Source organism: Anas acuta, chromosome 17, assembly GCF_963932015.1.
Source record: "Anas acuta chromosome 17, bAnaAcu1.1, whole genome shotgun sequence".
Lineage (NCBI taxonomy): Eukaryota > Metazoa > Chordata > Aves > Anseriformes > Anatidae > Anas > Anas acuta.
Window position 1 is genome coordinate 370,653 of NC_088995.1, and position 15,676 is coordinate 386,328.

The 15,676-nt window shown below is 46.3% G+C and overlaps 1 protein-coding gene across 4 annotated transcripts in view; it reads left to right on the forward strand.

The window, feature by feature from the left end:
- The window catches only part of TTC28 (tetratricopeptide repeat domain 28), a 154,901-nt gene that overhangs the window by 107,699 nt on the left and 31,526 nt on the right, over positions 1 to 15,676 (forward strand). For all 4 annotated transcript variants that reach the window (XM_068654145.1, XM_068654146.1, XM_068654147.1 and 1 more), the window contains 6 exons: positions 1,453 to 1,960; positions 9,468 to 10,809; positions 11,754 to 12,277; positions 13,893 to 14,002; positions 14,291 to 14,420; positions 14,834 to 15,052. In XM_068654145.1, coding sequence (XP_068510246.1) covers positions 1,453 to 1,960; positions 9,468 to 10,809; positions 11,754 to 12,277; positions 13,893 to 14,002; positions 14,291 to 14,420; positions 14,834 to 15,052 — 2,833 coding nt within the window. The remainder of the gene's footprint in view (positions 1 to 1,452; positions 1,961 to 9,467; positions 10,810 to 11,753; positions 12,278 to 13,892; positions 14,003 to 14,290; positions 14,421 to 14,833; positions 15,053 to 15,676) is intronic.

Below are 15,676 nucleotides of genomic sequence, written 5' to 3' on the forward strand. Positions count from 1 at the left end.
AGGTGTGCGAGTTTTCCAGCAGGGGTATTCAGTGGCTGTTGACCCTGGAAAGAAGAGACTGAAGAGACCGCATGATGGCTCAGCATCCTGCATGGTTATGTCACATTACACATGCTGCTGGCGGTCTCTGTGGATGGGATCTTTGGCACCAGCCTGCAGGGTCTGAGGATTCTGTCACACTGCCATGAGCTTACTGGGTGGAGGGTGGAACAGGGCAAGCATTTGTCCGTGATGTTCTCTGCAGGTGAATATGCTGTCTCAAAAGCTGCTATACACAGGATTGTTTGCAACGTTAATAGGACTCGATCTAGATGTTATAGGAGTTATGAGAGGTCACTTAGGTGTGGCTGCCTTCAGGGGAAGTGTTGCTCTGTGAGCCATCCTGGTTCCTGGTGTTATAAATGTCTCAGTCTTCAAAATAGCAATATAATCAAAGTTTATAATTTATTAAAGGAATAGAGGTAAGCAAACATCTCTGGGTGCACTGTGAGTCTCTGCTCCACCAAGACGCACACCAGTTACATCAAGCAGCTGATTTTTATGCGCCTAGGCTAATACATATTCATTACTACTTCTAAAAAAAACAGGGTTATTATAATTAGTTTCCGGAATCCAAACCCTCCTACTGGAGCATGCGTATCAGTCTACGGTGGTGTCTATGCGGGTCTCTCATGCTGAAGGCTCATAGTCTTCCTCCCTCTTGTCCTTCTCCTTTGTCCAACTTGGCTGTATGTCAGAGACTCGTGCAGCGTCCCCTGCAAGCTTTGTCTTTTAGTCGTTCTTCAGCTTTCCCTGTCTCCTTAATTTCCTGGCCAGATAGCAGAGACTTGCATAGTGTCCCATGCAATAGTCATAATAGTTAGCAGTTATTCTGAAACTCCCCAGATATCAGAGACTTCAAGGAAAAGCCTACAAATACATTTCCCTTCAAGCTCTCTATTGACACGAATTGCTAAAACTTTCCTTTGCAAGATACAAGAACTATATACATTAACCACTCTGTTTTTCTTAGACTTGTGGTTATACAAGGGTATGTATGACAGAAGATCACATTCATCATACCACGTGGCCTTAGCATTGTTCCATACTGACATGAATCAGATGAACACATTTCACACTGGTAGAGTGCAGTTTTCTACAGCTACTGCTTTCTTTGTTTCCTCAGTGGTCTCTGCATCTTTGCAGTCCTGTCCTTCCCCTGTACCACATACAGACATGCTGTGTGCTTCAGAGAAAAGAGATAATCTTAGCACTGCTCTCCTGAGTCAGCCGCATTCTGCTACCTCCGCCTGGGCTGCCCTGAGTGGTGCAGAACTGCAGGAGAGCAGCTTTTCAAGTTGGCAGTCACGTTCTTTCTAGAATGGCCTTTTGTGGCTGTGATTGCTGGGACTGAGGCCATCTGACTTGTTTCCATGAGATCTTGTACTTACTTTTCCTCTCTTCTCCCTGCAGGCAGCGTCCTCAGCACTGAGCAGTCTGGGCCATGTGTACACAGCAATTGGGGACTACCCAAATGCACTGGCTAGCCACAAGCAGTGTGTCCTCCTTGCAAAGCAGTCCAAAGATGAGCTCTCTGAGGCACGGGAGCTGGGAAATATGGGAGCAGTGTACATTGCAATGGGGGATTTTGAAAATGCGGTGCAGTGCCATGAACAACATCTTAAGATCGCCAAGGAGCTGGGGAACAAGCGGGAGGAAGCCCGAGCCTACAGCAACCTCGGCAGTGCTTACCACTACCGGAGAAACTTCGACAAAGCCATGTCCTACCACAACTACGTGCTGGAGCTGGCCCAGGAGCTGGCTGAGAAAGCCATTGAGATGCGAGCATATGCTGGCTTGGGCCACGCAGCTAGATGTATGCAGGACCTGGAGAGAGCTAAGCAGTACCATGAAGAACAGTTGCACATCGCTGAGAGTCTGCAGGACCGAGCTGCTGAAGGCAGAGCCTCCTCCAATTTAGGTAAGGCCCTGAAGTGGAACAGAATTTATCAGGAAATGCACTGACTATCAGAGCTGCTACCAGGATCCAGGAGGCTTACTGTGTGCTATCTTTAGTTATCCCAATTCTGCCAGACCATCTTCATAAAATAAACAGGCACTTCACAGATTGTGTGCCAATGTAATGTGTTCACATTCAATTACTCACCTGCTCAGAAAGCAGCAGAAAGCCCAAGGTCACAGCAGAAGGCAGATGAGAAGGTACAGTACATTTGAAGAGCTTTTCAGGTGACAGAAAGCAATGTAAGAAGTCTTGCACTAAGGCGAGAAACGATGTGGCTTATTACCTGGCCATTACTTTGGGAGCTTGTCGGCTTGCTGCCTTGTAATTTGGGAGACACATGGATCAAATCCTAAGTTTGTGTTCAGAATGTGCACAATAAAGTAATAGAATGTAGGAGCCATATGTTCTTTTAAGAAGAGACATGGGCATCCTACTGGCAGGCTGAGAAGGACTGAATTGCAAAAATCAAAGTGAAGTCCATTTCTCCTCTTTCGCAGTGCCGGATGTGGAAGCAAACAAAGATGTGTTTGCATCTCTGGCCATGAGATGTGGGTCTGCACTGCTGTCATTGCAGCTGTTGTTAGGACGTGTTCTGGCTGCACGACTCAGCTGGGTGTATGCAGCTGTGCAGGGAGGGACAGAACAGGGCTGTTGCTGATATAACAAAACAAATGTTTGCTGGCAGCCCCTGAATCTCAGCTCTTGGAGGCTGCCCCGTGCTGTAAATTAGCTTCTGTTTCTGCCTGGCGGTTGGCACTTGGTTCATTTGTAGATGCTAATTGTACTCTGATGTTATCAACAGCAGGTAATTGAAAAGGGCTTGATGAATTACTGAAGTTCTTGTAATAGCTGATTCCTCAAGAGCTGAACGGATAAGGGGAACTGGAGATAATGCAACAGTCCGAGCTTTCTGATTAGTGGTGCAAACCTCCTCCTTCACACAAGTTAGGGAAAATGAGTGAGGCGAAATAGGTTTGAGGCAAAAGTGCCTGTGGGGTGCTTAGCGTTAGAGAGCACTGAGCGTTGCATTGATAGCATTTCTGTTAGTGTGATAGAGCACTCAGCAGGGAGGATGAAACTTTGTGTCTGGCTTCCCTTACATTTATGCAAGGGCTTTTTCAAAGTGCAATGGTAGATGCCTCTAGCAAAGCACCAAGTACATCCCACATCTCTGCTGATCTCGGGGAGATGTGTGGACTTGTGTGAGATCCACTGGTCATCCACTGGTCGGTGACAGGGACAGAAGGGCTCGCATGGAGAAGTGGGACCTTGAATTGTCCAGGCAGGGAGCCGGGGCAGATGTAAATTCTGGATTCTTGTGGGAGATGGAGATGTCATCCTTGGTTGTGCTTGGGGAACGTGCTGGCTTCCCAGCTTGTGGTCAGGATTGAGGGAATGTTCCTGTTGCTGTGGAGTTTATCTTAATGTGTTTTATTTCCAGTGGAAGCTGACCAATGGAGTGTATAGGCTGTTGGTAGATACTGGGAGAGTGCACAGCCACGTTCAGCCATGAGTGCCTCTAACATGGGGATGGATCTATTCTGAGTAGCGCTAGCAAACCTCTAGGGTTCAGAAACAGTCATTAGCCTCCACTCTGAAGCACTTGCTGCTTTTTGGAGAATCACCCCACTTCTTTCTGAGCAAATCCAAGAAAGTAAGGAAATAGTGTTGGGAAGTGGAAGCTGTCACTTGGTTTTGTTTTTCTTCCTCATGACAGTTTGATGAGCTGTGTAGGGTTGTCCGTATTGTCTCTTCCCATTTTTTCAAGCCCCTTGTCATTGGGCAGACCACATCTATTTACTGGATGAAAGAGCTTGATTCGTGTTCTGTGATGTTTCTTCTAAGTGCCTGTATAGTCAGTGTAGTCTGGCTTTGTGTTACTCAGCACTATTACAGAAAAGTGGTACAGAAGTGCTGAGATGAGATAAATATCAGCACTTACAAGGAACTGCTAAACCTGTGGTAGTTGTTTTAACTCATCCCAGAATGAAACAAGCAGTGCTGCAGAAGGAAGTGACTTGCTCTTGTTCTTCAGTCTTTGTGGGTTGTCACTTGCATTTTTAATTCTCTTACTGTTTTGCTGACTCAAACCTGGTCAGGTTGGGACCAGAAAGTTCATCTTAATATGATTATGTCTTACAGGAGCCTTGAATTTAATGATGCATTCAGCATGCAATCCCAGAAAATAATTGTTTAAAAAAATGTTTTGTTGCAGCAGAAAATGTTTTACTTGTTTGGATTTAAGCCTAAACATAACTTTAGGTTGGTATGCTGACTCAGCCAGTCTACACTTTGTATTTGAATAGTTTCCCTAGCTTCTGAGTACAGGATCTCACGTTTCAGCTGTTATTTGGCTATTTTTCTATGTTCCTTCTGTCAGAGTTGAGTTACACTGGAAAAAGAGAACATGCAGTTCTTGTTGAGAAAGTCTATTCCTGTTGTTAAAATACATCCAGTACCAATTAAAAAGCCGAGTCTTAATTGTCTCTTTCATCTAATCCACATGCAAAACAAAACCTCATCAAAATAACCATGCTGACAGGCAAAAAATGTATCTAAACGTGTGTTTCCAAGCCAGAATGTTAGAGTTGGCCTCTTTGCTGAAGCAACAGAATTTTCTGTTTGCATTTCACTGATTTAGATGGAAAGCTCTCTTAAGTGTACTATCTAATGCTGAGCAAGACAGACACAGAGTTTAACATAGCCCAGCTGCTGTAGTGCTCTGCAGGGAGAGATAATGCACTCTGCGACTCGGTAAGCAGAAGGTAATGGACTGAGGGCAACGCGCAAGTTATTGAGCCCTTCACAACAAGGAGATCTGGAGCTTAACCAGAAGTCTCAGATTGTCAACCTTTGCAAAGCAGATGGTGTTTCCAAATGCCAAGGCTCCATGTAGAGAGCTGGCTTTTCAGCCTCTGCAGAGCTTATTAACAGTTCCTCTTATGATGCAGAGAGGACACTTCAGATTATTATTAAAACACAGTTTAAGTCTCTCCCTAGGTGCTTATCATCTTTTTGCAGTTAGAAGAGAACTTCTGTGCCTCTCTTTTATGTGCTTGCTGCTCAAAGTTGGATGGGCTGCCTGTATTAAGGTAGAGGCACATATGCTTCATTTTGGTCTCTAGAACCTTGGTTTATTTGCAAGTAAAGAGTATTATAGAACATTTAGTCTAGTTCCACAGATAATCATTTCAAATCCCCAAGTAACTTGTAGGAGAAAGTAAAAGTCAGTGTTGTATTCATAGACAGGGAGAAGCTTTGTGTGTCAGATAAAACCTTGGCAGATGCTGAAGCTGCAGCAGCCCCAAACACTGAGCTCTGCATATCTGTGAAGTGTGTGTATCTTGAGGTGTGCCATGTTGGAGGGCAAAAGAGTGTCTATTTAGGATGTACAAACAGAGGGCTGATTATTCTCAGGGAAGCACAACTGTCAGTTTTTCTTAATCATCACAGCAAATTCACTAAAAAGTACAGTAATAAGATGATGACGTTCTGGTTTTGCTTGAAGAAAGTTTTTGCATTACAAAAAATTGCTTTTTCAGCATCTGTACTTCAAAACATTTAAGAGACTTTCTTGGGTGATCAATCTTTAATTTTCAGGTCATCATTAAAAAATAAATAAAACACAAACAAAATGTCAAGAGTAAGAATGTAAAAACAATTACCTGAGAATTTCTGCTGAGATCTTTTTAGTACTGAAATTACCCCTCCAAAACCCAAACAAGAATAACAAAAATATCCTGAAAACCTTCATCTTTCTCTCTCCCTAATATTACAGGGGAAGGGGAGCTGTTTGAAGGGGTAGTGTGTTCATGCATCAATTCTTATTCTGAAATGTTGCACCTCAATTAAGGTAAAACTGCAATATTCAGCTTGTAAAATTAGAATTATATTAATTTCATTGAATATGGTCTTGGGAATATGTCAAAATTGTTAAATTCCTACCCATAGGATTAGTATGTATTTCTAAATTTTAGCTACCTTTTTTCAGTTGTTGTGTCTTCCATCATATTTACCTTTGTAAAGTACTCACTAGAAAATTCAGTGAGCCATGATGTAAAATTCAGAAGATGGCACAGCGAATATGATGGTGTCTCTACACACCGCCTCCTAGAAGCAACATAAAAAGCTGGAAGATGAGGGAGTGTTTGAGTGCTCTATACTGGACTTGCAGGGTGCAAAGTTGGTTTGAGTTTGCAGCTTGTTCCCTTTAGAGGGTACTGAGGCAATGTAGTGAAGATGCAGGTGAGCATCCTGAGGAGCTAAAGTCACAAAATGGTTGTTACATTGTCCCCAGTTGCTGAAGGACTGGGGAACTCACCCAAGACCCCCTTCCCTCATCTCTCCTTGCCCGCAGACACCTGCCAGCTGCAGGGCGTTGCGTCAGAGCACACCCAGGCGGTGGATGCTGTCAGGCTCTCCAGTCAGCACCCAGAAGGGGGCTGGGATGTTGTTCTCCCACCCTGTAGGTGGGAGACCTACAAAACCACTTTTTTTCAACTTTCAACATGTTTGCATTTCACTCCAAAAGAGCAGCTTCAGTCAAGAGCAATGTTATTTTAGTCTATGCTGCAGGCTGTAGCACGGCTGTGACTCCACCATGACTGAAAGGTTTGTTCTGCTTTGGCCGATACTAACAGGAGACTGAAGCTGCCTTTAACTTCTGCTCCAACCCCCTTCCGGGCTCCAGCACAGGAACTGCAATCGCTGTTTCAAAGTTAGTCTGACATTTTCCCTCTTCCCTTATCAATTTGTTGCCTGGATTGGAAAATCGGTGATTTAACAGGCAGAACCAATTACTTTGCTGATGCTCTATACAAGTATTCTACACAGTTCTATCTGTATTCATCATTAAGGAAAGAAAAAAGAGCTTGTGCATGAATGTAATTTGCACTAATTTTTTAGCATTACGTGATATAAGGCAGTAAAGGCTATCTCTTTGTCTCCCCTCAGGTCTGCTAGCTTCTGGGCTTGGGTCTGTTCTGCTGTGTTCTTTATATGCTATTTCAAGGATATAGTCCAGCTGCTTGACCAGAAGACTGTCTGCTATGCAGTCAATGATTATAGCTGTAAGAATGAGTCAGAATGCTGATGTTTTGAAGTGACAGTGTATTTTGGGATCTTTCTTCCTTACATGGCCACAACAGATGGGTGACAGCTCTAACAAACTAATGCAATAGCAGTTTCCATGGTGTACTGGGTCTGGCTGGGATCTTAACTTTCCTTGCAGCAGCCCACACAGTGCCGTGCTCTGTACTTGGAGCTAGAACAGCCCTGGTATCACACCAGGGTTGTGTCTGCTGCTGAGCAGTGCTGGCACTGCATCAGGACTCCCTCCAACCCCCCCAGAGCCAGCAGGCTGGGGGCGGGCAAAAAGTGAGAAAGGAACATCACCAGGGCAGCTGACCTAAACCAACCATGCCATGTGATGTCACACTCAGCAATAAAAGGTGGAAAAGGGAAGAAGAGGGGAGGGGTGGGCTCTTCTTGTGAAAACGTCTGTCCTTCCGAACACCAGCTACATGTGTTGAGGCCCTGCTGCAAGTATGTGGTCAAGCATCACTTCTTGGTGGGAAGTAGAGAGTAATTTCCTTCCTCTGCACTTCCACACAGCCTTTGCTTGTTGTTGTGTTGTTGTGTTTTTTTTTTTTTCCCTCCCCTTTTCCCCTTTTCCTCTTTTCCTTTTTTCCCTTTAGTTAAATTGTTTAATTAATAATAATTTTGCTGACATTGCTGACTTCAGTTACACTCCCAGAAAAGCTGTAGAAGCTTAGAGCAACTAGAGGAAATCTGTGATTCAGATAAGAGCGATGCAAGATGTGTCCTGAGGTGCTGAATCCAGTCTCCTGTTATTGCATATGCCATGTAATATTAACACTGTGATTCATAAACTAAGCAATCCTATTTTAACAGTAATGTTTTGGTTGCTTCTATACTACTATACTGTATAAAGTCGTATACTACTATACTATAGGGCTATTCTGGAGCTTCAGCACTCTGATGGTCAAAATAATTTCCAGGGTTGATGCCTCTCAGTAGTAACACCAACGTTGTTCTCTAAACTCTTTTGCATCCAACAGGAATCACATTTGTCTTTCTTTACTGGAAATACATCAGCTCACTGGATAGGTTCTCATTTTATTTCCAAATGATGATTCCCTACCCTCGTAGTAGAAATTCTTGCTATTAGTTGTGAAGTGCGTGTCTTTGCATATTTTACTCTTGAACTTCATGACACCGTTCCTGTTGCTCTAATACACAAGGTTGTCCAATCCTTCCTGTATAATATTCCTATCCTTCCCTGTCTCAGAAGTGCTTGCTTCTTCACTGGTTTTTGTTACATTTCACTGTAGTACTCACTTCATTTGTGCAAAGGCACTACTCAGTAATTTTAACAATGTTTGTCCTCTTCTCTGCTTTCTGACCCTTACATAAAGAGTATCTCATCATAGAACAAGTTATCTAGACAGTCAGGTGAACTCAGTTTTGCTTTTAGCCTGATTTCTGTTCTCCTTCCCTTTTACTGTCACTTCAAGCTGAGTGCTTTCCTACGCTTGATTCCTCCAAGGAGGTTCAAAGCAGTTCTGGTAGAGAACTGCCTGTCTCACCTCCTTGAGGAATCTGTTTAGTAGTAAGAGATTAGGAAATGTTTACTTGTTCGCTCATTTTGGAAACCCTGGGTTTTCAGATATGTTTTGCAATGAGCTGTGTGTTTAGCTTTCTCACAGGTGGGGCTGCTGTGTTATGTCATGCTGGCATGCGGAGGTGCTGGCTAGAAGAAAAACCACATCAGGAGACGGAGCCGGGAGTGTGAACTCCAGCATCCTTGAGACAGTGCTGGTTCTGCCTGCTTCCAGCTCAGATAGCGCCTGCTGCATTCTGGGGAGAAATTTAGCTAATTCCTTCTACTGTAGTTGCTGCAACAATGGGACATGTGACTGCTTTTCACAGTTCCTACCTTATTTAGCTTTGTGTCCAGTCCAGTTCCACACCCTGTAGTCACTCAGTGGTTTTTCTGCAGAAGTTGGTGCCCTTTCCTGGGAGCACTCAGCTGTGTGTAGCAGCTTGCAAGCCCAGCACATCACTGAGCTCAGTGCAGCTCATCCTTGCTGCCACTGCATTCCCTCATCACACAGGGAAACAGCAGCATGTGTCTGGCAGGGAGCTGATGATCAGGTGGAGCCATGGGCCCAGCAGAGCTGAGGGAGAAGTGGGCAAGGAGCTGGGCAAAGACATCAGGGAGCCACCAAGTTCCCTTGAGAAAGGCTGTGCTGCATCGGCTGTGCCAGTTATGCATTGGGGTGCTGTGGGGAAGGGATGGGGTTCCCTGTAGAGAGCGTGGGGAAAGGGCCAGGCCATGGGCTGCTGAAGGATGGGTTGCAGAAAAGTCCTGGCATAGCAAGGTGTTACAGAAGGGTTACCAGGACAGACTGGTTTCTTTGAACCCATTTCTGCTATTTTTCAGGAATCATTCACCAGATGAAAGGTGACTATGACACTGCACTGCGGCTGCATAAGACACATCTGTCCATAGCTCAGGAGCTGAGTGATTATGCGGCCCAGGGCCGGGCCTATGGCAACATGGGCAATGCTTACAACGCTCTGGGCATGTATGACCAAGCTGTCAAGTACCATCGGCAGGAGCTGCAGATTTCTATGGAAGTAAATGACCGAGCCTCTCAAGCATCTACACATGGGAACTTAGCAGTTGCCTATCAAGCACTGGGTGCCCATGATCGTGCTCTGCAGCACTACCAAAATCATCTCAACATTGCCCGGGAGCTGCGAGACATCCAGAGTGAAGCACGGGCCCTCAGCAATTTGGGCAACTTCCACTGCTCACGAGGAGAGTTTGTGCAGGCTGCACCTTACTACGAGCAGTACCTGCGCTTGTCCCCAGAGCTACAGGACATGGAAGGGGAGGGGAAGGTTTGCCATAACCTTGGCTATGCCCATTACTGCCTTGGGAACTACGAAGAGGCTGTTAAGTACTATGAGCAGGATCTTGCCTTAGCAAAGGATCTTCATGACAAGCTGAGCCAAGCCAAAGCTTATTGCAACCTGGGCCTGGCCTTCAAAGCCTTGATGGACTTCAGCAAAGCAGAGGAGTGTCAAAAGTATCTGTTGTCCCTGGCACAGTCTCTGAACAATTCCCAGGCCAAATTCCGAGCTCTGGGGAACTTGGGGGATATTTTTGTCTGTAAAAAAGACATAAGTGGTGCAATAAAATTTTATGAGCAGCAATTGAGCTTAGCCCATCATGTTACAGACAGGAGATTGGAAGCCAGCGCCTATGCAGCCTTGGGCTCTGCATACAGAATGATACAGAAGTGTGATAAGGCTTTAGGTTACCATACACAGGAGCTGGAGGTGTACCAGGAGCTGGGTGATGTGTCAGGTGAATGCAGAGCACACGGTCACCTTGCTGCAGTATACATGTCACTTGGGAAGTACACTATGGCATTCAAGTGTTATGAAGAACAACTGGATCTTGGGCAGAAGTTGAAGGACCCCAGCATAGAAGCCCAAGTCTACGGTAACATGGGCATTACCAAGATGAACATGAATGTCATGGAGGAAGCTATTGGCTACTTTGAACAGCAGCTGGCCATGCTGCAGCAGCTTAGCGGAAATGAATCTGTGTTAGATCGAGGCCGAGCATATGGGAACCTGGGAGATTGTTATGAAGCTCTGGGAGATTTTGAGGAAGCTATAAAGTATTACGAGCAGTACCTGTCGGTGGCTCAAAGCCTGAACCGCATGCAAGATCAAGCAAAGGCCTACCGGGGCCTGGGCAATGGACACAGGTAAGGAGCGCTGCATGTGTATTGCAACAAAAGGCAGTGAAATGCAGTCTGTTAAAGCACACAGAAAGGCCTCTATTGTTCAGTATTGCCAAGTGTTATAGTCCATATGATCCTGGTCCTGGAGAGTTCCTGTGAGCCCACCTGGTGCTCAGGCTCTGCACATGAACTTGTGCTTGAGTCCCTGAAGGCTCTGGAAGCCAGTGGGCTGCTGGGAGGAGCGTGTGCATGGGAGCATTTGTATCTGTGCACACCTATGCTTGCCTAGAGGCACTGGCAGGAGGTGTGCTTGTGTGTGTTGAGGGGAAACATTGATATAACAGAGGAGAGAGATATGGGATGCACGCAGAAATATGAGAAGGTGGCCTGTGTGTGTGTGCCTGCATAGAGCCCAGTGTGGGGAAGGTTGCGTGCTCCTTAGAGAGCAGGTGGGAATGCACAGATGAGAACAGGGGTAGGGCTGAGCGTGAGGAAAAGGGAGATAACAGGCTGTGGGGCTGAAGTGTGCATGCAGACTGGTTATAAGTGAAGCTTGGCTGGCTTGTTGGGGGCGGTCTAAATATGCAGTAGAGGGCAGGGAGGTTGATGTCTAGACAAGTCAAAATGGTTGCATTATGTTAATGGCAGGATGTGCTTGTGTGGCCATTGTATACATGCACAGGGATATGGCGTAGGACCAAGTAATGGAGTCCTCTGGATTCTGGGAAGAAAATGATTTTGTCTCTGCTACTGGCTCGAATAATGGAGCTGATGTTGCTCTGTCCTTGGAGCAAGAGTCTTATAGGGTAGCAGAAGAAGGATGGTGATTCAAAGATACTGAGCATGACTCCTAGGGGGAAAACATTTGTCTTTGCCTGAAAGATTTGAGATGACCTCTAGAGGAAGTGACAAAACATTATATTTCAAGAAAATATTGGCAAAATCAATGCTGTTTTCTTCCCTTGTAGAGCTATGGGAAGTTTGCAGCAGGCTCTGGTATGCTTTGAGAAGAGGCTTGTGGTGGCACATGAGTTGGGGGAGGCGTTTAACAAAGCCCAGGCCTATGGGGAGCTGGGGAGCCTGCACAGCCAGCTGGGGAATTACGAACAAGCCATTTCTTGCCTGGAACGCCAGCTGAACATTGCTCGAGAGATGAAGGACCGAGCTCTGGAGAGTGATGCTGCCTGCGGCCTTGGTGGGGTCTATCAGCAGATGGGAGAGTATGACACAGCCCTGCAGTATCACCAGCTAGACCTGCAGATTGCGGAGGAGACCAACAATCCCACTTGCCAAGGCCGAGCCTATGGGAACCTGGGTCTGACCTACGAGTCTTTGGGCACCTACGAGAGGGCGGTAGTTTATCAGGAGCAGCATCTCAGCATTGCAGCACAAATGAACGATCTTGTAGCCAAAACTGTATCCTACAGCAGTCTGGGAAGGACTCATCATGCCTTGCAGAACTACTCTCAGGCTGTGATGTACCTGCAGGAAGGTAAGAGGCTGAATCCTCCAACATAGCATGTTGTGATAGATGTAGGGGAGTAGGAGGGAGGCCTGAACCCGTGGAGAGAAGTGAGGTACTGTGGATGTGGCACTAATAGAATGGGTTTGACAGTGACTTAGATGCAAAAGCTCTTACAGACATGCATAGCTACTGTCAAACATCCATGTGAGTAGCTACACAAGCAAGTTGTTCTGGTCAGCACACCATGTCAGTCAGAGCCTTCCTGGCATCCTGTGAAGAGAGTGTTGAGCAGAGCAGTCTCTTCCTTCCTGGGGGCTTCTCATCCAGCTCTGAGCTTGAATCCAGGCTGCGTCTAATGAGAGTCTTTGTAAAGCCTGCTTGTGCCTGAGCATTGAAGGTATAAACCCTCTCTGTAGATAGCACTGCATCCCCGGAATTGGCTGCATGGGTAAGGATATACTCATCCAAAAGGAGGTCTGGAACTAATTTGTGCTGAGCTGTGCTTTGCTGCTTACCACCTGGCTTTTCTTTCTGAGCTCCAATGAGAGTGAGACCAGATGGGTGAGTGTCCTGTAAGCTGAGAGTGAAAACAACTCTTGTTTGGTTGGGAGGGGCAGCCCTCGGTGTTCAGAAGCCATCTGCCCGCTGCTGAGTGCCAGGACCAGCACAGGCCTTTGGCTTGTGCTGCTGAAAAAGATTCCAGCATGCAAGCAGCATTCGTTCAAGGCAGTAGCTCTCTGATGGAGGAGATGAGCAATGTAGTAGGAGCATATGAAGTTGGAAGCTGAAGGATTAATTATATCAGCTAGTCTTTTTTTTTTTTTTTTTTTTTTTTGAAAATGACTGATAGGATTCGAACAACCTGAGGGAGTTCAATTAAATTGTAAGGAAATAAATAATTTGCAGCTCCTTTTCCTTGTGTGATGAAGGATTCCTGAAAAGAAAAGAAAAAAGTAAATGCTGGTTGCTGCTGAGATGCATGGTCACAACCAGGCCTCCCCTTCTCCAGTCTGTAGGAAACTTGAGGTATATAAGAGCATCCTTGTGGGCAGCAGCAGGGCCCATGGAGGTGGGAGGCTTAGAGTGTGATGGAAGCAGGGGACAAACAAGAAGGTGCTGCTGCAAGTAAAATGCGCTTTTTGTCGCTCATGCCAGGACCCTGCCCTCTGTTCTGGCTCAGTAGAGAAACCTTCCAGGATGCTGGAATAGCTAGTGGGAAATGACCAAGTAATGTGGCAAAAGCCTCTTCTCTGGTAATGTTTGGCAGTTCAGTGTGATTTTGATTGTCTGTGTGGCTTTTAAGATTTAAAAGTCAAACTTCCTGGTAGAAGCATACAGAGTGTCTTGGGATTGCACCTTAACCTCACCTGGGTTGTGTCTTGGTCTATGGAGATGTCTGTCTTGCTTAGGCACCTCTCATGCAGGTGTTGATTTGAGTGTAAGCAGCCGCTGCTTAGCAATGCTGCAGCTGACATCTCACTGCTGGCATCCAGCACCGCTGTCTGCATGCCACAGGCACCAGGGAGGCATGTGGCCCACCTGAGCCGACATCCCCTCAGGCAGCTGAGGCAGGAGGAATGTTCCACCTGGAGGCCAAAGCCACTTCTCCCTCCAGCCCTCTCTCACTATGACTGCTTTTCAGGACTGAGGCTGGCAGAGCAGCTGGGACGCAGAGAAGATGAAGCCAAAATCCGCCATGGCCTTGGCCTTTCCCTCTGGGCAAGTGGGAACCTCGAGGAGTCTCAGCACCAGGTATTCCATGGCCTGCCCTATGCTTATGAGTCCTGTGGGTCATTTCTGTCCTAGGAGGAGGAAATGTCTGGTGCATCCTGGGACAGGGTGTATGATGCACTGAGCCCATGTGCCTTCTTGTTCCATCCCCAGCCCCCTGCCCTCAGCTGGGGATGCTGATGTCCTGAGGGGCTGTCTGAGGCTGACCTCCCCTCTGTGGCTATGGTGGCCCCTGGATCCCGCTCTCCTAGTCAGCACTATCTGCTGTATCTGTTTAGGGAGTCACCATGGCTGTTTTCCCCCCACCAGCTGTACCGGGCCTCGGCACTGTTTGAAACTATCCGACATGAGGTGCAGCTGAGCACAGATTACAAGCTGTCACTCTTCGACCTGCAGACATCTTCCTATCAGGCCCTGCAACGAGTACTTGTCAGCCTAGGTAAGAGACACCATTGCCTGCTGGGTCTGAACTCCAAGCTTGTGCCACAGTTTGACTAAAGATGCAGGGAGACAGTTCGTGCTACAACCTTTGCTCTTACCAGTGTGATGAAGCGTAGCATTTGTTTGCCAGGGCAGAAGTAAGGGTCTCTTTGGGTTTCAGGCACGATAGTCTTCCATGCTTACTCCAGTCATTTGACTTTGTGACTCGTTTCCCCATACGTCACGTTAGTGCTTGCAGCCATGATCTGTGGGACCATAGTCCAGCGCTGGACTGCTCTTTCCAGAAATAAATGCGGTGATGCTGTTTCACTAGGTTTGTGTTTGAGCTGGGATAGCACCTGTCCCTGTTCCCGCACTGTTCATTGCAGACCATGTTGGTGTCAGGTCTGAGACATGGCTTTGTCTTTTCAGGTCACCATGATGAAGCTTTGGCAGTAGCAGAGAGAGGACGAACAAGGGCATTTGCCGATCTGCTCGTGGAACGCCAGACTGGGCAGCAGGACTCTGATCCCTATTCTCCAGTGACCATTGACCAGGTCCTGGAGACAGTGAATGGCCAGAGGGGACTTGTTCTCTACTACTCACTGGCAGCAGGTTACCTGTACAGCTGGCTGCTGGCACCTGGGGCAGGTGAGGTCCCTTTTGGAGGTGAGAGCCTATGAACAAAAGCAATCCTTTGGATCCAGAACCTTGGAGCTAAATAGACGGGAAATGGTGGCATAGCCACAGCAATAATGGCATGGAAGTTCTTAGGACTTCCATAGAAGGATTTTGACATTCATCTGGAGACGGAAATGTCTCAGGTGTTTAATATTTCCGTTTTTTGACCTCTAAGCTGTATGTTTTTCCCCACACAGCAGTGCAGAGCAGTAATGGGATTCCAAGTACCTTGGTCTGTGAGAATCTTTAATGCATAAGAATGCTTACTTTAATTATATTTCTGTGCTTTATCGCTCCAAAAGCTTTTGGCATTTATTCACTGAACTGGATTGCAGAAAACAGAAGGGCATCCTTGCTTCCTGATACATCATTGAACTGCCTGATCCTCTGAATTCCGCTCATATGAATGCGGAAATGCTTATCACAGGAGAGCAAAGAGGATTAATTTGAAGAGGATTGCTTTTTGCAGGCAGCTGTTTTTCATTATCTAATAAAATGATGACTAAATTTTCATGAATTCTTTCTGGATATAATTTAATAATTGCAGCCCTTCACCATAACAAAGCTGAAGAGGAAAAAAAAGCACTATTCAGA